Genomic DNA, 23,373 nt, shown 5'->3' with positions numbered 1-23,373 from the left:
TTGCTTTGCATGCCTTGGTCTCAGACCCAATGTACCATATAAGGATTTCTGGTTGAAAGTTACCATGCCCTGTTGAATCATGTGCCATATTCAGAAAGAAACACTTCCAAGCACTTGTTTAAGTGGATGTTCCACTTTCTGTTAGCCTGGCAGCATCTCACTGTTGTCATGTGATATGACCTGTAGACGTTATGGTTATGGGCCTGCTCTGTCACTTATTATTCTGTAAAGTGGGTCTCCTGGCCTGATAGAGTCTTACATGGGATGAAATACTTCACAAGCCACAAGTTAGTGGTGCTGGCTATTGATTTGTTTTACTTAATAGATGATTTAAAAAGTCTTTGTGTTGGGGCGCCTGGGTGGCGCAGTCGGTTAAGCGTCCGACTTCAGCCAGGTCACGATCTTGCAGTCTGTGAGTTCGAGCCCCGCGTCAGGCTCTGGGCTGATGGCTCGGAGCCTGGGGCCTGTTTCCGATTCTGTGTCTCCCTCTCTCTCTGCCCCTCCGTTCATGCTCTGTCTCTCTCTGTCCCAAAAATAATAAATAAAAACGTTGAAAAAAAAAAAAGAAAAAAAAAGTCTTTGTGTAAAGTTAAAACGAGCTCTTTATTGGGGGAAAAAATCTAAATCATAAGAGAGCATTTGACCAGTTAGGATTTTTTTCTTTCTTAGTGGTACATAAAATAATAGTTTCTTATAATAACTGGTGTCTTAAAACTTGAAAGGTGGTATCTGTATTTCCCTTATCGCCTTTGCAATTAATAATAAGTAGATAATTACCTACCTAAATAGCAGGTAATATTCTGCTGCCTATATGTTTTTTTATTCATCCTGAAATAGGAAGGTATTTGAATGTTGGCTAGCCAGAATGACTAATGTGTACTGTCATCAGTAATATTTGTGAGGGCTTTTTATGAGCCATATTTGAGTATAAGTCCTGGGTATGTAGGGTAAACAGTAGAGTCCCTCACCTTGAGGGACCTTGCCCATTATTCTGTCTAAAGTCCAATGTTATCATTCTACATATTCACTGAACTATTGCAGCATCCATTTCCTTGGCTGATGTTTCTTTCTGTAACTGTCCCCAATTTATTACCTGTATCCTTAATCTCTCTTCGGATTGCCAGACTTGCAGATTTAACTCTTCAGGAGTATTTTATTCTTAGATGAATTACCTGTAAGGTTCATTATGTCCAAAATGGAAGCTCTTCTTCAATGCCCTCTTTCCTGTTCAGTTTCCCTTACTGGCTGTGTTGTCTTTCCAAGCCCAAATCCTTTCAATCATCTTGATTGCTTTAATATATTCTTTTAACTTTATGCCCTTCAAAAACAGTCATTTTGGCAGTTATCTCTAAAATATTTCAAATCAGTTTCTTCTGTTTCCCACCTTAATTTAAGTCCTTTTCACTTTTCTCTCTGCTCATTGTCAGTAGCTTTCTAACCTGTCCTCCCTGACTCTAATCTCAATTTTATGTCAGTAATAATTCCAAAATAAAGTTTTAGGTTTTTTTTTAGACATTTATTCAAAATAAGCCCTTCTGTGTCTTCCCATTTCCACAGACTAACCAGATTTCAAAGTGTACATATGATCAAATCTTTGCTTTTTCTGCTACTTTATTACCTGGAATTGTATATTTCTTTTCTATTAAAACTATTTCTTGTTGGCTGAGCAAGCCAAATTCCATACTTCCTCATTATTTTTTCTTGTTTCTCCTTTCTTCTTAGAATGTCTTTCCCTAGTCATCACTATTATACATTCTTGCTTGCTGCTGCTTAGATCTAGCTCAGTACTTGAAGACTCTTGGAAATACACATCACTTCATCCATTTCTTGCCATTGTATTTGTCAAGAAACTATTTTAAACACTTGGCACATTTTTTTGAATATGGTAAATGTTTAAACTGGAATATGAAAATATATTAAATACTAAAACGTTTATTTTTTTAATTTTCAAAAATTTTTAAAAATATTTACTGTCAAATTTTGTCAAATTGGCTAACATACAGTGTGTACAGTGTGCTCTTGGTTTTGGGGTAGATTTTCGTGGGTAATTACTTACATACAACACTCAGTGCTTATCCCAACAAGGGCCCTCCTCAGTGCCCATCACCCATTTTCCCCTCTCCCCCTCCCCCATCAATCCTCACTTTGTTCTCTGAAATACTGAAATGTTTTATATATGATTATGCAATATTAAAAAATGTTATATACTTAAAAATGTAGTAATTATTTTTTATATAACTATATCTTATTTGATGTGAGCATCTCAGTGGCAGAAACTATCATATTCATCTTTGTATTCCCAGTACCTTGTATCATGTATGCCTGACACAGACACACAATTAATGTTTTAGTGAATGAAAAAAATATGATGGAAAGTAATGAACTGTAGATGGTTTTAAGATTTGTGCTTGAGGGGGTGCTTGATTCTTTAAGGAAGGACTTCAAAAAGAAGCTTTTCTTTTTCTTTTATGGTAACAGCAGGTGAAGAGAAAGAAGCAGTAATGATTTATTAAGATTCTGGATATGCTTTGCTCATGAGATTTTCATGAGACTGCTAAGAAGTAGGGACTGCTAAATGGGACAGAGGAGGACTGATGATAGATTTGGCCCTCCTCCTTAATCACAGAAAAACTCATTTCTTTGCCAGTTCCCTTTCTCCTCTTCCTCTGTCGCTGGATGATTTAAAGCAGGCCTTCTTAATTGTATGCTGTCTGTGAGTTATGTGTGTGTCCACATGCTGATATCTTCAGCGTTTGGGGTGACCATACACAGCCTGATGTGACCTAGCCTCTAGGCCCTTCACCTCCTGTCTCATTTTTTTGCTCAGACATGCTGTATAAATGCTACAATTTTTTGTATGTGTCATGACATGAAAAGCCCTGACCTAAGGTCTGGTTTGCTGATAATTGTTCAAAGCATAGTAGTTTAACAAGTAATATTTTCAGAAAACAACTTTTAGCAATAACATACATGAAAGCATTAGTGAAGGACAGAATTTTTGCCCTAGGCTTGCATTTCAGTTTGTAACAAAAATTCCTATTTGTTGTAGTCTGATCATTTAGCATACTTTTCTATTGTTATATACACATTTTAAATAGTTTTGCATGGCCACGTTTCACTAAGTTATTTAGTATTTTACAAAATCTTAATGTTTTATACTGATCTTTGGAATTAGTACTTGCATGATGTAAGTTATCTACCTTGTTATAGTTGTTATAATCTGTCTAATTAACATTAAATAACACTTGGAATAATTCAGTGAATATTGTGAGTGTTAATGGAAGAGGATAAGTTAAGGAGTAATTTTTTGTCTTTGAAGGTTGGCTGGGGAGTTTTTAAAGTCGGATTATTTGTTTGTTGCTGTTGGACAAGTGGGTGGAGCATGTAGAGATGTTCAGCAGACCATTCTCCAAGTTGGCCAGTACTCAAAAAGAGAAAAACTTGTCGAAATTCTGCGAAACATAGGTATCTTACATTGATATTATTTTTTTGTCATAATTTTGATTTTTAAAAAATGCTTAATTTTTAAATTACTCTAAAAATTGTTTGGTATGGGTTTTTAAATAAGTGCGTTTTCATTATTTCCTCTTTCTCTAAAGCTTTCTTTATAAAAGGTTTTATGATTTAGTTTCCTCTGTAAATTATATAGCAGTTTAATCTTTTCTTCATAAAGATTAAAAAAAAGGATTTGAGACTTGAGATATGTGACTAAGAGCTATTCTAGGAGGGGCGCCTGGGTGGCTCAGTCAGTTAAGCGTCCGACTTCGGCTCAGGTCACAATCTCATGGTATGTGAGTTCGAGCCCCGCGTCGGGCTCTGTGCTGACTGCTCAGAGCCTGGAGCCTGCTTCAGATTCTGTGTCTCCCTCTCTCTCTGACCCTCCCCCATTCATGCTCTGTCTCTCTCTGTCTCAAAAATAAATAAACGTTAAAAAAAAAATTTTAAAAAAGCTATTCCAGGAGAAATACATATATTTTTCATTGTAAGAAATAAAAAAGCCTCCTTTACATTAAACTCCATTTTCTTCACCCTGAGTTATTTTTACTTCATAGTTTTTGCTTCCAAAATATTTCTATAATTGTAGATTCAAAAAATTTTAGAGCTGAAGGGAACTTTAAACATCTGGTTCTGGTTTTTACAATAGTGATGAGAAATTTCTCACCCCCCCCAAATAATTTTTATAGAAAGTCGTATTTCTTTGATTGAGTTGGGCTTAGTTTGTGCCGAAAAATAAAACTTTTTAATATTGCTATCTTATTTATCATTTTTTTCATTATAGGACCTACTTTATTACTGAGAAAAAATGTTTTATTTTTTCCACCATATGTAGCAAAATTTATTTTTCCTTTTTTAAAAAATCTTAGTTTTAACATATAGTACAATATTGGTTTCAGGAGTAGAATTCAGTGATTCATCATAGCAAGTGCCCTGTTTGGTACCCAGTAATATTATTTTAATTTCTTCTTATTACCTCACAGGCTAAGTGTACTTACATGCTATATATTCCCCCTCCCCTTCTTCATTTTAGTTTCAATTTGAATGTCACTGTTGAGATGGAGGAATGAGGAGAGGACAGGAAACCATCTAATTTCCAACAATGAGGAGGAAAAAAAAGAAGTTGACTTAGAAAACACTTAAAAATTTTTTTTTAATGTTTACTTATTTTTGAGACAGAGACACAGCATGAGCAGGGAAGGGGCAGAGAGAGAGGGAGACACAGAATGTGAAGTAGGCTCCAGGATCTGAGCAGTCAGCACAGAGCCCGACGTGGGGCTCAAACTCACAAACTGTGAGATTGTGACCTGAGCCAAAGTCCGACTGAGCCACCCAGGCGCTCCTAGAAAACACTTTTAAAGGCTTCTATTCTTCAGTTTCCGCTAAGTCTTAAAAAAAAACACAAAACTTTTTAAAACCAAATGCTCATCATGAGTTGGAGAAATTTTACTGGTTTGCTTCATCCAGTGTTTCATAAATATACTGTATATGGCATATTAAGTTAAAATAATAACTTCTGTGGGCCACATACTCTTCTGATTGTTTTACATGTATTAACTCATTTAATGCTCAAAACAACTTTCTGAAGTAAGTTTTGTTAACCGCATTTTAACATTGAGGACACTGAAATACAGAGAGGTCAAGGAACTTGTCAGGTATAAATTGAAGTTCCATATGCAGAAGAGATAAGCAATATGTAGTTTTGCTGAAGTTAGAACATTTTTAGTATAAATGTTAAGATTTATAAAACCTTAAGATTTTTTATGTATGAATTTGTGCAATAAAGATTATTTGAGAATAATTCTAATGAGAGTTTTCAGAAGTGCTGGTTTGCCTTTGAGAAATCTTTGAAGTCACTGTATGAGCACTATTGTATACTCCTGTATTATTTAAACTGTTAAATGTTCTGCAGTTTAGAGTTAATTGTTTTTATAATTTATGTATGTATGTATTTTTTTAATCTGCATGGAATATCCATTCAGTATATCCTCAAGTTTTACATATATTTGTTCATATAATTTGTTTTTTCTACTTTTTAAGGTAAATCTGCTAGCCTATCCCCTGTGCCTTTAAAATGTATAGGTATAATTATTTTATAGTAGTATAACCAGCTGCCTTTTTCATAATTTAATTTTTTAAATGTGTACTTATTTTGAGAGAGAGAGTAAGAGACAGCACTTTCAATACAAAGCCCTGTGCGGGGCTTGATCTCATGAACCATGAGATCATGACCTGAGCCGAAATCAGGAGACAGACGGTTAACCGACTAAGCCACCTAGGTCCCCTCATAATTTAATTTTAGTTGAACATGTATCAAACATTTTATTGAGCTCATTAATTATTAGGAGAACTAGTAAGATGTTATAGCTACTTTGAGCAATTCAAAGAACACGTATGTGTAGGATATTAGGAAAGCCCAAATAAATTTACAAATAAATGTAAAACTGGTCAATATCCACAAAGCAGTAATCAGTTATATTTGAGGGGCAACTTCATTTTTTTTTTATTGATAAAAATCATTTGCATTGCTATCAGTTGCAATAGAGGTATAACAGAAAAAATAGAGTAAAAGTCACATAACCATGAAGGGTGTGCTAGATGGTAATTTTTCTTGGTTATTTCAAAGTCTTTCACAGTTTTTCCTGACAGCTATATCCTCTCATGATGACAACAATCTCAGAGATTATTCTTGGTCACAGAAAGGCTGGTCTCATTCTCTTAGGCTTATTTGCATAGACGCAGCAAGACTATTAACAATATAGGCCTCTTTGAGTTTGTTTTGCACATCTAGAGCCAAACGATATTGAATAATAAGATCACAAAATTAACTTCTATCTGGAAGTTTTCATAAGAAATCTGACATTGAACTTTTAAAAGTCTCCATTATTTGCTTAGATAGGAAATTAAGTCTGGGAAACTCTCTGAGTCATATTACAACTGTAATACATAGCAGCTTTAGTGAGTTCCTATCTTCTAAAGTTTCACCTGATTTTTCATGTAATTAATTCTTGTTCCACTGCATCTGTTAGACTTTCATGATTCTTTCTGCTTCTGAACTAGTCCTATAAATTCTGCTTGTCCAGTGATAGGATCTAAAAGTTATTAAAACATTGTCCACTTAGAACCTTCTACCCTAGACTATTTTTTTTTAATATCAGTAGTTAGAAGTGCTTGATAGAGGCACAAATATACAAACTCTGCTATCTGGCTCATAGTATAGCCTTTGGGAAAGTATCAAGAGAAAACAAAAACTATATAGTTAACAAAGACTTAATGATCCTGGTTAATTTATTAGTGATCATTATTGAAAATGAAAGATTTAATGAGGGTTTATAATAAGAATAATGCTAGTAGTAAGGAAATTTGGTTGTTTCTGTGGCATTGCAAAATAAAGGTAATAAAGTCATTTCTAAGAAATTTTAGATGAATGTCTAAATGATGATGTCTCTAATGAAATGTCTCTAATGATAATGATAAGCCTATTTTCAAAGCACTATGTAAATGTTACATCTGATTTATAAAAATAGGGTAGGTCTAATTTTTCATACCAAGAACATCTGGTAAAAAGATTGAGTAAGTGCAAATAGGATCTACTTTTCTGTATTTATACAGAATGCCACATGTGAGTCTGGTGTACATCCCATTTGAGAACCACTAGCCTAGAAGGTGCTAGATTAAAATTAAGAAGTGAACTATTTCTTTTAATTAAAAAAATTATTTTATATATATTTACTTATTTAATGAATATAATTTATTGTCCAACTGGCTTACATACAATACACAATGGTCATCCCAACAAGTGCCCTCGAGAAAGAGCACGGGAGCCAGGGGAGAGGGGCAGAGTGGGGAGAGAGAGATTCTTAGGCAGGCTCCACACTCAGTGCAGAGTCCCATGCAGGGCTCAATCCCACGACCCTGGGATCAAGACCTGAGCTGAAATCAGGAGTTGGACGCTCAACTGACTGAGCCACGCAGGCACCCCTAAATATAAACATTTTAAATAATAAGTGAAATTATGACTGGCAACACTATGCTGTTGTATTAGGCACTGTGTCTCTAACCCTCTGATCAATACAGAAAAACTCTAGAGAGTTATTTCCTAAGTATTTTAGTCAATGTTTCTCCTGTAGGTGTAAACATATGGGCATTTATACATCTCCAGGGACTTCCCAGAAGGTATACATTTTGAAAGTATTTCCATAAAGTCTACATCTTACCTATGCTTTTTAACCTAGAGGAAGTTTAATATCTGTTCTGACTTGACAACTGTTGCCATTCAACTCTTAAAAATAGTAACACATCAAACAAGCCTAATTATTTTTAGCCTCTCTTTTATTTTTTAAGGTGAGATAACAAACTTTTGTGCTTTTCCTGGTGTTTTCTGAGAAATCACAATGATAGTTTAGATGGATTTTTTTTTCTTAATTTATGGTTCATTTTTAGAAAGGCAGAATCAAGAGTTGTCAGAGGAGAGTTGAACATTGGGTTAGTGTGGGATCATTGGTGGCTGAGAAACAGTACTTGGTTGCCAGTTTAATTAAGTGACAATAAAACCTTTAAAAATAAATATAGAAGGTAACATGATTGTTAAGAACCATAGCTCTTTCATAAATATAGTGCTTTTGCTGTTTTTTTTTCCTTTAAATAACCAAAAAACATAATAAAGTCAGCACAGTCTCTGCTATATAAGCTGATTACAAGGAAAAGAAAGAATAAACTTTAATACTGTAATTACTGAAAATAGCTGTAAGTTATTTTCTGGAGTAAACTGACACTTCAGTTTAGGACAAAATGAGTGTTCCCCGGGTCCCCTAAGACCTTCTCGTAGGATCGCTGAGGTAGAACAGTTTTCATTATTATACTGAGAATTATTTATTTTAACATAATATACATGCCAATAAGTATTTCAATTTTTTCTTGGTTTTAAGTTTTAATATGGTAAATTTAATAACTGAAAGTGTTTGGGATTGTCAATAATATAAGAATTTAAGAATTTAATGGGGCCACAGACCAAAATTTTGAGAGCTACTACAGTAGGGAAAAACTACTCTTTTTTTTTTTCCTTCAAAACAAAAGCACATACAGTTTCTATTTCTGTTTTTATTACTCCTTCTATAGTCTCACTTATGTTAATTATAACTTTTAACCATAGTAACTTCTGTTTCATAGAGGAAACTGGAGGCAGGAATGGGCATTTGAGAGATGTCAGACATAAGTGTTGTAGCTGACTACCAGAGCTCATGAACTTTTTTTTCACCTTTTTTTTTTTAGTGTTTATTTTTTGACAGAGAGAGCGAGCGAGCATGCACAAGCAGAGGAAGGGCAGAGAGAGAGGGAGACACAGAATCCGCAACAGGCTGCAGGCTCTGAGCTGTCAGCGCAGAGCTTGACGCAGGGCTCGGACTCACCAACAGTGAGATCATGACCTGGGCCAAAGTCGGATGCTTAACTGACAGAGCCACCCAGGTGCCCCTCATGAACTTTTTATACTACTTTTTTATGGCACACTTTGTTAAAGTATGAAAGTGCTGCAAATTTTTAAGTGGCAAAAATGAACATGTTTATTAACATGCCTCAAAGATATTGCATATGAAAAATAAGCAAAAGAACATGAAATTAGGTTTAGTAATTAATATGTGAGAATTCTAGTGATCACTAATTTACTCAATATAATCTACTCTTTTAAGTTACCTAAAGCTGAAGATGTTGGATATTATTTTCAGGATGACATTATGCAAAATATAAATACTGTTGAATAATGAATCAATTTACTGAACACAAGCTTGTTTTTATACTTTTAAGTCTTTAAAATTTTTTTTTTTATTTTTGAGAGAGTGTAAGTGTGTGGGGACAGAGAGAAAGGGAGACAGAATTTGAAGTAGAGCTTAGAGCTCTACTTCATGCTTAGAGCTGTCAGCACAGAACTTGACGTGGGGCTAGAACCCACAAACCATGAGATCATAACCTGAGTCAAAGCTGGACCTTAATCGACTGAGGCCCTATGTTGTTATGCTCTTAAACATTATGGAGAATATTAGCTTATTTGGGTGGCTAACCTACATAGGCTAAGGAAAACCCAACTAAAATAAGGTGTTTGTATTATGCTTAAAACTGATAAATCAGAGAAAAGATGTGTGTTTTTTTTAAACTGAAGTTATTAAATTAGTCTTGAGTTTATCAAAGATTTCACTTATGTGTACTTGTCATCTTAAATGTTTCAGATTTAATTCCTGTAGGAAGATTTTTTTTCAAAAACAGTTCAGTTTTAGAAATTCAGTTTTGTTATTCTCTCGGAATTTTAGGAATGTTTGCTTCTGTAAATTATTTTTCTGTTTTATTTAACTCAGTAAACCAAATCAGAATTAATTTGATAGACCTATAAGACACTTTTTAAAAGATGCTTTAATAGACTTTTATAATTTATTTTTTTTTCTAGTTTTGCTTCTCCCCTCTTCCTATTTTCTCCTTCTGCAGCAGTAATTAGATAATATTAGATCTTGTTCTGTCCTCCATATTTTGTAACCTCATTTTCATATTTTCTACTTGTTCTGGGTTGTATTCTAGATAGTCTGGGTAGTTATTCAGATTTACCATCACTTTTGCAGAAATTGGTACTGGTACAGTGTATATGTATAGTTCTCTGCCATTTTGCTACCTGAGTGCATTTGTGTAATTACCACCAACATCAACATCGAGAGCTACTACCTCACCACAAAGATATCCCTTGTGCTGTTTTTATAGCATACCCACCACTCCTACCCTCACTGCCTATCCCTATGTCCTCACAACCACTAATCTGTTTTTCATCTTTATAATATTATAATTTCAAAAATACTATGTAAATGGAATCATGCATATGTGACCTTTGAAATGGGTTTTTCCTTTCGCTGTAATGCCCTTAAGGTCATCAAGTTGTTGTGTCAGTGGTTGATTTCTTTGTATTGCTGAGGAGTATTCCATGGTATGGATATACTTGTATTTTTGGTTCTTAGTCCTTCTGTCAATTTTATTCCTTTTAATTGTTAAATTTATACCATTTAGGTTCATTGCAATTATTAGAGGTTAGAGCTTAATCATTTCATTTTTTTTAATGCTTGTGCCATAGAACATTTATTTTTATGTGTGCCAGTAAACATGAAGAAGTTAGGTTTGATTTTACAAGACTCTGAAAAGGACTAAGTTCAGATTCGTCCATGACATTTGCCTATTTTTTTTCTTTTTTATTTCTTATTTTTAGTTATTTTTAAATTTTTGTCCAAGTTACTTAGCATATAGAGCAATAATTTCAGAAGTAGAATCTAGTGATTCATCCCCTACATATAACACCCAATGCTCATCCCAGCAAGTGTTTTCCTTAATGTCCCTTACCCATTTAGCCCATCCCCCAGCCCACAACCCCTCCAGTAGCTCTGTTCTCTATATTTAAGAGTCTATTATTTAACCATTTCTATCTTCTTTTTGTTCCTTCTGTTTCTCATTTCTCTGTTGTTGTCTTCCTAGAATGTTTTTTAGAATTCAGTTTTGATTTTCCTACTTTTTTGAGTTTTTAAGTATATCTTAGCATAGCTTTGTTAGTGGTTGCTCTCAAGGCATTACACTGCACATAAATAATCACAGTGTGTCAGTACTGTTGTCTGTGTTGTGTCAGTTTGAGTGAAGTATAGATACCTTATCTCCCTTTGTGTTCCTTTATCCTCCCTTATTTTATTTATTTACTTTTTTTTTTTTTTTCCATAATAGTAAGTGTATTCTTTAATCCCAGTCACCTATTTCACCCATTCATTCCCCACCTACTTCCCCTCTGGTAACCATCATTCTTTTCTCTGTAGTTAAGAGTCCTTCTTGATTTTTTTTTCCTCTTTTTTTTCCCCCTTAGCTTGTTTGTTTTGTTTCTTAAATTCCACATATGAGTGAGATCACATAGTATTAGTCTTTCTCTGTCTTATTCGGCTTAGCATTATACTCATTAGCTCCTTCCACGTCATTGCAAATGGCAAGATTCCTTTTTTATGGATGAATAGTATTCCATGGTATGTATATACCACATCTTCTTTATCCATTAATCAATGTACAACTTGAGTTGCTTCCATAGTTTGGATATTGTAAATAATGCTGCAATAAGCATAGGGGTACATGTATCCTTTTGAATTAGTATTTCTGTAATTTGTGGGTAAATACCCAGTAGTACAATTAATGGATTGTAGGGTAGTCCTATTTTTAATTTTTTGAGCAACCTCCATACTCCATACTGTTTTTCACAGTGGCTGCACGAGTTTGCATTCCCACCAATGGTGAAAGAAGGTTCCTTTTTCTCCGCATCTTTACCAATACCTGTTGTTTCTTTTGGTTTTGATTTTAGCCATTCTGACAGGTGTGAGGCTTTTTAAAGAGGCTTTAAGAGATGTTGTAATTTAATTTTTTAATATTCTCCACAAGGTATTAACATAATTATTACATATAATAAAAAAATCCTTTCTGAATTACACATAAAGTGCTTTAGTTCTACCGCTTTAAGCCACAGTTCTACCACTTAACTTTCTGGGGTTAAGAATGACCCCAGAAATACAGAGAATTGCAATCTAGCTACTATTCTATTAGGAGAATAGTAGAATCTATTAGAATTATTTTTAGATTCTTAGTTGATTTTTACTTAGCTCACAATGGACTAACAAAATGGATACTCCATCACTTCTCACTCAACAGAATAGAGATTTATAATTCATCTGTTTATAGAGATCACTGAATGGTCTGATCATAAAGCTAAATTTGCAATTATTGCTATCACCAGTGGTAGTATGACCTATTGTCTGAACTAGAACAAATACAAAATCATTAGGAAGAATTCTAGAGAAAGTCAGAGTTAAATTCTTATTGCCACTGGGATTCATACTGAAAACCAAGAAAAGAGATCAGGGCTTAAGTTGCTCAAGAGTGTTAAGTACTTGATACTATCAGTTGTATCAGTTTTGGCTTTGGGCATCTTATTGGGTGACTTCCAAAACTGTGGAAAAATAATTGATAAAAAATCACTATTCTAATAATATGAAAATGACTATATCTCGAAGATTTAACTGATTTATTACTGTAGGAATCACTTGCCCTTTGAGTTTTCTGCTTGATTTTTAACAGGTCTGAGAGTTAATGAAACACCACCTCTGAGCCTTTTTTTCTTATAGATCTCCTATTTCAGTTAATGTTAGTTCTGTTTTTCCAGTTACTCAGACACAGTCTTGGGAGTCCGCCTTCATTTCTTTCTTTAACTGCATATATCATTTCTGTTAGCAAAATCGTTTTGGTTCTAACATCAGAATTTATTCAGAATCCGTTAAGTCCTTAGTTAAAACAAACACCAGATCTTGTCACTTCTTTGTTCAAAACTTAGTGGCTTCCCTTCTCAAAATGAAGAAGTTTTTTTTCAATGGCCTTCACGACTCTGTGTGACACAGCTGCCATTACTTCTCTGTCTTCATGTTCTGCTGTCTCTTGCTCACCCTACTCCAGCCAGACTCCTCATTGCTGTTCCTCACACGTGCCAAGCACGTTTCTCCCTCATAGCCTTGTTACTTGCTGTTCCCTCTACCCAAAATGTAGGGGTCACATGAGGGCCCCTGTGTGTGTGTGTGTGTGTGTGTGTGTGTGTTAGCACATAACTCCCATGTCTCTTAGCCTTTCCTTTATATTTGTCCTTCCCTGTGCCTTGATGTTCTTCCCCAAGTATCTCAGTAGTTTATTATTTTATTCTTAGTTCTACTTAGATGTCATCTAATTAAAAAGGGTACATCTAAAGTAGCCCTCTTGGGACTCTATTTATCCTTGTGGGTTTTTTTTTTCCATTTTAGGGCTTATTGCATAATTATTATTTGCATCTCCACAATGAGAGCAGGGGCTTTGTTTTCTTTGCAGTATTTCCAACACCTGGAATAGTGACTGGCATCTCTTAGGCACTAAATATTTGTTGAATAAATGAAGCCAACTAATAGGGAAATGAGGGAGAAGAATTATGAACAGTAATACAGTCTTCTTTCCGTTAAGGCTATAAGTTACCTTCTTTCCTCTCCAACATAGGGAGATTCCTTGTGTGAAAAAATCTCTGGCTCATGCTTGAAGTTCTACCAATTAAATTCTTTAAGCTAACTGGTAAATATTTTTGACTCATAAAATCCTAGGATAAAGCCACTTAGTTTTTTTGATAAATAATACCTTGGAAATAAAAGGGTTTGAATTAACAGAGAATGTTGAAACACAGAATGTCGCAGAATTTGTCAGCCTTGGGTTGGATGCCTTATAAATTGGGCAATCAAGGCAGAATGCAAGATTGGATTATCTTGGGAGGTAAGGAGCAAAGGCATTAATTTAATGAGTGGGAAATGAAGGTCCTGAGATGAATTTGGAACTGCCAAAAGTTGGCAGGTAGATACCATTTATCTTGCCCTTAGTCAGCTTTTTGGTGTTGGCCTGGGAGGGCAAAGGGCAAGCTCATTTTTTTAGTCCCTAAAGTAGAAAACAGTTCTGATACTTTATCTTTGACATTCATTCATTCAGGAAATATTTGGGCTGCTGTTACCTACCAGGCCTGGTCTTGGTCTTGGGAATACAGTGATGGATGAGACTATTTCCTACTAATACCTCCTGGCTTTTTTTTCCTTTTCCTAATTTCATAGTTTCTGTGTTTATCACTGTTTCATTGTCTTGTAGGTGATGAAAGAACTATGGTTTTTGTTGAGACTAAGAAAAAAGCAGATTTTATTGCTACTTTCCTTTGTCAAGAAAAAATATCAACAACAAGTATTCATGGGTGAGTAGATTAATACGATTTCATAGTAGGGAGGTGACACTTGTATTTGTCATTTGCTAAGAAATAGCAGTGCGTGTAACTGACATAACATAATCCTAAGATTGGGATTCAGAATTCTCAAGATCTAAACTGTTAGTCATTTTAAGTTTTTATAAGAACTAAGAGGTGGGGATGGGTGAGTTAAAGGTTTGTCTTGGACTCCTCATCATGAGGAGTGGTAACTTCTCAAGAGAACTCAGTAAGTTTTTCTCTTCTGCTGAATCCAATCTTTCTCTTGCTTGAAATTTTTTATTGAAGTGCATAAAAATGTCATATGAGCACAACTTCATTGACACTTTACTCATGGATCTGAAATACTAATGAATATACAGAATTCTGAGATTATACTTAAACAATTTTTTTGAGAAAACATTCTAATCAAATAGTTGTGTATTGTCAAGACAAGTACGAGATTAATAGGTGAGATTTAATGTTTGTCACACTTGTTAAAAATTTTTTTTTTAGGGGCGCCTGGGTGGCGCAGTCGGTTAAGCGTCCGACTTTAGCCAGGTCACGATCTCGCAGTCCGTGAGTTCGAGCCCCGCGTCAGGCTCTGGGCTGATGGCTCGGAGCCTGGAGCCTGTTTACGATTCTGTGTCTCCCTCTCTCTCTGCCCCTCCCCCGTTCATGCTCTGTCTCTCTCTGTCCCAAAAATAAATAAAAAACGTTGAAAAAAAAATTAAAAAAAAAAAAATTTTTTTTTTAAAGTTTATTTTTTGAGAGAGAGAGCGCACAAGTGGGGGAGGGACAGAGAGGGAGGAGGACAGAGGATCCAAAGCAGGCTCCACATTGACAGCAGAGAGTCCAGTGTGGAGTTCAAACTCAAGAAATGTGAGATCATGACCTGAGCTGAAGTCAGATGCTTAACTGACAGCCGCTCAGATACCCTGATGTTTGTTTGTCTGACCTAAATTTGTGTTGTAGCACTCTGTACTACCTTTGTTACCTTACTTCATGTGCAAATGAGGATAATTGTTCCACCCTCAAAGTATTACTGTGAGAATTAAATAAAATGATGGCTTGAAAAAAATTAGTATAATACCTGGTATGTAAGAAGTAGATAGCAATGTTGATTGCTGCTATTTTTACTGTTACTGAAAACATGTTGAACTTGAATGGTTCATTGTAGTAATTTTTTTAATGTTTATTAATTTTAGAGAGAGAGAGCACATGTGAGCAGGAAAGGGCCAGAGAGAGGGGGGTGGAGAGAGAATCCCAAGTAGGCTCTGTACTGTCAGTGCAGAGCCTGATGTGGGGCTCAAAATCATGAACCGTGAGATCATGACCTGAGCAGAAATCCAGAGTCAAACACTTAACCGACTCAGACACCTAGACACCCCCACTGTAATAATTTTTTAAGAGCTGTCCTGACACATGCTTTCTTTGATTTCTAGTGACCGAGAACAGAGAGAGAGAGAGCAAGCTCTGGGAGATTTTCGCTGTGGAAAGTGCCCAGTTCTTGTTGCTACTTCAGTAGCTGCCAGGGGGCTGGATATTGAAAATGTTCAACATGTTATCAATTTTGATCTTCCTTCTACCATTGATGAATATGTTCATCGAATTGGACGTACTGGTCGTTGTGGAAATACTGGCAGAGCTATTTCCTTTTTTGATCCTGAATCAGATAACCATTTGGCACAGCCTTTAGTGAAAGTACTGTCAGATGTAAGTTTTAAATGTTTAAAACTGAATGGATATTATTCTATCATTGAAAGTAGACCTTGTATATCTATGTATATTGAGGAAAAGTAAACTGCTATAATCTTTGAGACTAGATGCATATTGAATATGAAGTTAATAATTTCTTTTTTTAGGCTCAACAGGATGTTCCTGCATGGTTGGAAGAAATTGCCTTTAGTACATATGTTCCTGCCTTCAGTGGTAGTGCAAGAGGAAATGTATTTGCATCAGTTGATACTAGAAAGGTTAGTTGAGGGGAAAAATTTAGAACTTGGCTTCCAGTTACTCTTTGTGAATGTTGTAGTTAATATTGTGAAGTAACAATAACGTTTAATAATTATCTTGTCATTTTTTATACTTAAAAGTTTAATATTTCTTAAAGTTTTATGTATGTATGTATTTTTGGTCTTAAAAGTGAGGAATAATATAACCTTTCAATTCACGCTCAAACATCCCTCCTTTCTCAAATTTGCTGGCATTTACAGCTCCTTTGGATTCTTCTGAATTTCCTGTAAGAATTCCTTGTTTTTAGAGTTCTGACAGTATTATTAAGTAAGACAGAATACTAGAGATAGTGAGTTGCATGTCCTTTTTGATGTGTCTGTTTATAGGCAGCACCACTTTTATACAGCAACAGTGAATGCACTAACCATTAAATATTTATGCTTATTTATTAAGGTATAGAGCTTTCAGTTTTTCCATCTGCCAAAACTACTGATTAAAGAAAGATTTTCTTGAAATATTTTGTGTAATTTAGACTACCCAGGTTCATATGGGCCTTTATCAAATGGATTAAATTTAGTGAGAATCCAGTCTTTTATATTTTTTGGGAAAACATGGTGGGAAGTTTGAGTACCTTCTCTGAGTCTGGGAATGTAATTTGAGAGATATCATAAAATTAAATCTTTCTTTCTTTCTTTCTTTTTAAAGAATTACCAGGGCAAGAATACTTTGAACACAGCAGGGTTTTCTTCTTCACAAGCTCCCAATCCAGTAGACGATGAGTCATGGGATTAAAGCTAAAACATCCTTCAAGTTTGTGGTACAGTTTTGATGCAGAGAAGAAAATAGTTTTGATTTTTGAGTTTAACAGAAGTGCAAAACCTGACACTCTATTATCTTCTGTCCTTCTGTTCTTATTCCTACCCTTAAAAAAAAATTCTTGCTGACTAGTTATGTGAAATACTAAAAATTAACAACATTGCAGTTACTGATATAAATGGTGTTAACTGGAAAGATTAAAGCATTCTGAATGTCTTGCTTATTTCTAGTGTATTCTTCAGGGGTTTTAAACATGTTTCATGTCTAAATACATAGTCTTAGTGTGGTGTTTATTGATCCTAAAACAAGCAGTAGGATTTATGACAAACTTTTGTTTAGAAACTGAGTCTCCTTTTTTTGCTTAAAAAGGAGGCTTTAAAGCAATAGTGTGTCACTGAAATATGGTAACATGATTTTCATGTAACAGACAGTAAAAGACATAAGCCTTTGAAGGTGATTTTGACTTTAGGTCATCACATATGTGATGAAAATGGTTAAATGCAATGTGAACTCTGTACACAATGAAGTAACAAATGTTTGTTTTTACTCTGTACAGACTTTCCTTGAAAATAAAGGATGAAACACTTTGCCCCCTTAGTTTTCTAACAGCATTTAAAATTTTTCTTTGTTGCATATCATAGTTCTCCTGTATTTTGAAATTTTGAGCCTTGTAAAACCAATGAAGTGAACAAGGTATTACATAAATTAAATATTAATGTATGATATACATTCATACACAAATAGTGAAAATCATTATTTGAACTCAAACTATATCAACAAAAAACAATACTGTTCACTTTTGCCACAATTAATTTTTTGATATTTTAAGAACAATGAGGGAAAGAATCTTTTTTTTCATTTACTAATATATATCTTAAATATGTCTAGAATGTAAGTAGTTCTTAATAAATCATTAAGTAAATGAACCAAAACATTAAGACATGGAACAAGTAAGAATTAGGGAGACAAAAAATTAACCATTACAAATGTTTGTTATCATTAACTTAAAATATCCAAAGCAACATGTCCTCAACATATATCTTGTTACATGAATTTGGTTTATAATTAAGGCATCACACATGAAAAGAGAAGGTCTGTTTAACACATGTTTTTAGGATTAGTTAGATACCTACCCCATGCCATATTCAACATCAGTTCCATGTGCATTACTAAAAGTTAGAACTACAAAAAATACAGTTAAGTATGAAAGCTTTGAATTGGGGATGAGAGTTGAATTTAAACTCAGAAGTCAGAAATCCCAAAGGATTTGTGCACAAAAGGATGAGTTGCTTATTTAACGAGTAAACAACAAAGAAAAATATGACAATGATTACAATGATTACAGTGACTACAATGTATTATTATCAGTGAGTAGTTCATGATAATGTGGATATGTAGGAATACCTTAGAGGAATGCACAAAGAACAAACAGACAACTCAAGGGAAATTCAAGTAATGAAAATATGGGGAATATTTAACATGTACTGTGTAATCTCATTTCTGGGAAAGGTTAAATTAAGGAAAGCATTGGTGTCATTACTCATAGTACCTGTGTGTCTTAATTTTCTCCTCCAGTTTGTTTTGTTTACAAAGGGTATTTACAGGCCATTTGTCTTTTTTGTTTGTTTCTTTTTTTAAATGTTTTATTTATTTCTGAGAGAGAGAGTGTGTGCAAGCAGGGGAGGGGCAGAGAGAGAGAGAGGGACACAGAATCTGAAGCAGGCTCCAGGATCACAGAGCCTGATGCAGGACTGGAACCCACAAACCGTGAGATTATGACGTGGGCTGAATCCGGACACCCAACGGATTGAGCCACCCAGGCGCCCCTTTTTTCTGTTTCTTGAAAGAGCTTTTGGTCATACATGGCCTGATTGCTTTAAAAATATTTTTGAATTTGCATGATTTGTCAAATTACCATAATAGCATTACTGAATCAGTATAAAAAAGAAAATAAAATTGTACCAGTTACAGTATCATTACAAACCCACTGTTAATGTCCCCATGTTCAATTACTTTCTGCATTTCTAGGTATAAATTTGAATGATTTCTTTAAATTACATCAAAGTAACAGGTACAGGTATGATTAGAAAATGCTATTGAAGAGTTTATAATAGGAAGAAGTATTCTGCCTCTTTCTTTCAAATTGCTATTTCACATCCCATGTTCAATGGTCTTTCACCATTTCTGGTAGTTGGTATCATATGTTTTATTTTTATCTCACCAAGCTGAGATTTCTCTTGGCTTTCTGTATAATAGGTAAAGATTTAACTGACCTCAGTCTTCTTGGGTAATTTTAATATAGTTATAAGTATACTTTGTGAGGTGATGGTAAAGTCACCCTTTCTCTTCTCTTTGTTAGCGCTTTTACAGTGTATCAACTTCAAACTGTACATTAACATTTCCAGAGTTAACACTTCCACTCTATTCTAATAACCATAAAGTTTCCCTTTTATATTTATATGTTGGTTCTAAAATTGGAAATCAACAGGCAGGGTTTACATAAATAAAAACTTAAAAAATAAGAAAAACAGAGGAAAATATTGTTTGCTGAATGGACCAATTAACACAGTTTGATTTCCTTTTTTTAAATTTATTTTTCCAATTTTATGATCTCTGTTGTGTTTCCAGGAAGAATTCTAAATGTCAGGGTCAAACGAAAATTGATCAAAACCATTCCACATACTAATTTGCTTTAAACTTGAATCGTAGTCTCTTTGAGCAGTTTTACCTTTGAGCAATTTTACCCTTCGGTTTGTCTTTGTTTTTTCTTTCTGGGAGAAGAAACATGCTCTTTTCGCCATATCATTATCTTTCTGGGTTACTGTATTGACTCCAAAAGATACTGATATTTCTAAATTTTTTGAGTGGGCTTTTTAATTCTGGCTAGTAGTTGGTGTGTTTAGCAGATCATTCTTTTCTGGACCTGAAAGTGTTTTGTACATTGTCTCATAATTTTTCCTAAGTTTTCTTTCTTCTGTCTATATCCTATCTCTCATGTTTTTTGTCTTTTGGCTTGTTATGTTCTGGTAGAATTTTTACTATTTTTTAACCCTCTGATTTTTAAAAGCAATTTCTTATTTCCAAGGACAATCTTATTTTCCTCTGTTTTTCTTATTTTTTAAGTTTTTATTTATTTATTTTTAATTTTTTTTAACGTTTATTTATTTTTGAGACAGAGAGAGACAGAGCATGAACAGGGGAGGGTCAGAGAGAGAGAGGGAGGCACAGAATCTGAAACAGTCTCCAGGCTCTGAGCCGTCAGCACAGAGCCTGACACGGGGCTTGAACTCAGGAACCGCGAGATCATGACCTGAGCCGAAGTCGGATGCTTAACCGACTGAGCCACCCAGGCGCCCCAAGTTTTTATTTATTTAATCTGTACACCCAGAATGGGTTCAAACCCACAACCCTGAGATCAAGAGTTGCAGTGCTCTTCCAACTGAGCCAGCCAGGCACCCCTCTTCTGTTTTTTGAAATGTTGCTTAATAGTGAATTTTCTGCTTCACTTAGGAATTTAACCTGAAATTTTTTTTTTCTTTTTCTTTCTTTCTTTCTTTTTTTTTTTTTTTTTTTTTTTTTAACATTCACCAGTTTTGCTGCTTGGCATCAGAAATCTTAAGCCTTCATCAGTTTGTAAGTTATATGTTTATTGAATGCTAGCTTTACTCAGATACAGCGATGTCTACCTTTCCCAGCAGGGCCTACAGGTTAAGTGCTCTTCTGTCTCTCTAAATTTTTTTTACATGTTTTATTCTTGAGAGAGAGAGAGAGAGAGAGAGAGAGAGAGAGAGAGAACGAATGGATGAATGGGGGAGGGGCAGAGTCACAAAGGGACTCAGAATCCCAAGCAGACTCCAGGCTCTGAGCTGTCAGAACCGGGCACAATGCAGGGCTCTAACTTAGAAGCTGTGAGATCATGACCTGAGCCGAATTTGGTGCCCAACTGACTGAAGCACCCAGGAGTCCTTGTGTCTCTTTAATTCTACAATCACAGCTTGTTCTCTAAAGAAGGCATAGGTTGGGATGTGAACAATAAAGCTTAGCTTTTCTTTCCTAGAGGCTTGTGCATTTTTAATGAGCCAAAGGCTCTGGTCTAAACCAAAGTAGGAAGCTCAAAATGTGGAATATGAAGCATAATGTGAAAGTTTGGGAATAATGGTGATGCAGTAGCAAATAAAGGTGAAGAGTGGTCCTGATTACAGTTAGGGTAAACTTGCCTACTTCATCTGTCCCTACATTCTTGAAGTGGAGTAGCTACGGCTTTTCTGATTTACGTTTTTCAGCATTGATAACTTTTGTATATAGAGCAGATGCCTTGGTGGGACGTTTACTCTTCCAACCCTGCCCATAACTTTACACTTACCCAGTTTGCATATTTAACGGTTTTATTTATCCGATAATTTGGGAGAAGGCAGCTTTTCATTTTGTTTGGTTTGTGTGCTCTTCACAGATATTTAAATGTGTCGAAGATAGGGTACCTATCTAGTCTTTAAGTTCTGAGAGCCCTTTTTCAGTCGCTCGCCAGCGTGCGGCTGCTATCTGTGGTTGGCAGACGTTGCTTTTGCTTGCTATCAGCATCTATCGGCATGATCCCCTCCTCCGCCGCCCCCCCCCCCCGCCCCACGCTGCTCCCTGCCCTTTCGCACCCCTTGCCTAACTTCGTGCCTAATACATCTTTTGTAAATATTAGCCCAGCATTGTGTCCCGAGATCCTGAGGAAAGGAACTCTCAGCATCCAACCAGGAGAGAGCCGAGCCTGGGCGCGCAGGCGGCGGTGGCCACTGTGAAGCTGCCGGTGCTGCGAAGCAGTTTCCGCCTGCGTCCGGGCTTCTGGAGGCGGCTCCCAGGTGCGGCCCCAACCTGTGGTTCTTCCGCTCTCCAGGACCTGGCAGAGCTCATTCCGAGGCCCGGAAATGACAGCTAGCGAGGGCGTGGGGCAAAGGGAGCCTTCGGGTGGAGTAGGAGGCTGGCCTGAAGGGACCCAGGGGGCTGAACCGCCGCGGAAGGGTGCCTGCATGGGCGACGGTTGCACTGGAGGTGGGATGGCACTGTAGGCTGTCCTTGGGACTCTCCCTTTAGCATTCCTAAACTTTCTGGATCACATCTACAGAGCCCAATTGTACATTAAATCTCAGGGCTCTTATCAGCCTCTCTCAAATCCATTTATACCCCCACCCAAAGGGTTCAGAACAGCAGATTTAAGACTCCTACTCTAGAGAATATACGGTAGTGCCATGAGGAATTCATGTCAAGAGAGGACAGTACAGACGCTGAAATAGAAGTGAGCAAATGATGTGGCCTCAAGTTTGGGGGCTGGAGATTCAGGTAAATTTCTTAATCCTTTAAATGATTGATTGTTTTGCTGTAATTTAGGGAATAATTGTCAAATCATCAAAGTGGGGTATTGGAATTAATTTTCTGTGGGGGATTTTGAGTGTGAGAATTCGTAAAAGGATTTTTTGTCTCCATTAGTTAGTGTGTTCTGCAGCTGGAGTCTAATGTGTTTGTGGGATTCTTTTTCACTATTCCAGGGACAAAAACCACCTTTTCTTCTCCTGAATATATGAGCTTATTAATTATCCCAAAGTCTTGGATATGTCCATTTTAATTTGATTTTTGTCTTCGTTTTGCAAGGGGGGTTACAATGTAGGGGATTAAAACACTTTCAACAGAAATCCAAACACTTTATTTAAAAGCTTACATGTGTTGGAGGAGAAGCTCATATAGCAAGGTAGGCATGATGCTTCAAAATAAATAACTAGTTGGAATAACCTTAACATTGGCTTTATTTGTTGACATGTGTGGTGCCTAGTTCTATCAGTGATCTGCTTTAGGCCTTGGTTTGCTTATATATAAAAATAAGACAATAACTGGGTTTTTTTCCATGTTCATCTCTAATCAATGAAGAAGTCACACAATGCATGCATTGAAGTGTTTTTTTTTTTTTTTTTTTTTTTTTTTTTTTTTTTCAACATTTTTTATTTATTTTTGGGACAGAGAGAGACAGAGCATGAACGGGGGAGGGGCAGAGAGAGAGGGAGACACAGAATCGGAAACAGGCTCCAGGCTCCGAGCCATCAGCCCAGAGCCTGACGCGGGGCTCGAACTCACGGACCGCGAGATCGTGACCTGGCTGAAGTCGGACGCTTAACCGACTGCGCCACCCAGGCGCCCCTGAAGTGTTTTTTAATAGACACAGTCTGAAGACTGTGTAAGAATGCAGAGTATCATAAGTAAATGTTGGTATAGTTGTATTTTGATGTTCAAGTCTTATTCTAGTATTGCACTAGCTGCTTTATCAGTGTTAAATGTACAGTTGAGAA

The 23,373-nt window shown here is 35.8% G+C and overlaps 1 protein-coding gene across 7 annotated transcripts in view; it reads left to right on the top strand.

Moving 5' to 3' along the window:
* The window catches only part of DDX4 (DEAD-box helicase 4), a 90,032-nt gene extending 72,759 nt beyond the window's left edge, over positions 1–17,273 (top strand). For all 7 annotated transcript variants that reach the window (XM_058732357.1, XM_058732356.1, XM_058732354.1 and 4 more), the window contains 5 exons: positions 3,320–3,465; positions 14,191–14,290; positions 15,724–15,994; positions 16,144–16,254; positions 16,940–17,273. In XM_058732357.1, coding sequence (XP_058588340.1) covers positions 3,320–3,465; positions 14,191–14,290; positions 15,724–15,994; positions 16,144–16,254; positions 16,940–17,026 — 715 coding nt within the window. In that variant the 3' untranslated portion in view covers positions 17,027–17,273. The remainder of the gene's footprint in view (positions 1–3,319; positions 3,466–14,190; positions 14,291–15,723; positions 15,995–16,143; positions 16,255–16,939) is intronic.
* Positions 17,274–23,373: the final 6,100 nt, after the last annotated feature.

The sequence above is a fragment of the Neofelis nebulosa genome, chromosome 1, assembly GCF_028018385.1.
Source record: "Neofelis nebulosa isolate mNeoNeb1 chromosome 1, mNeoNeb1.pri, whole genome shotgun sequence".
Taxonomy (NCBI): domain Eukaryota; kingdom Metazoa; phylum Chordata; class Mammalia; order Carnivora; family Felidae; genus Neofelis; species Neofelis nebulosa.
Note: the sequence above shows the minus strand (reverse complement) of the source record. Positions and strands in the feature narration are given on the sequence as shown.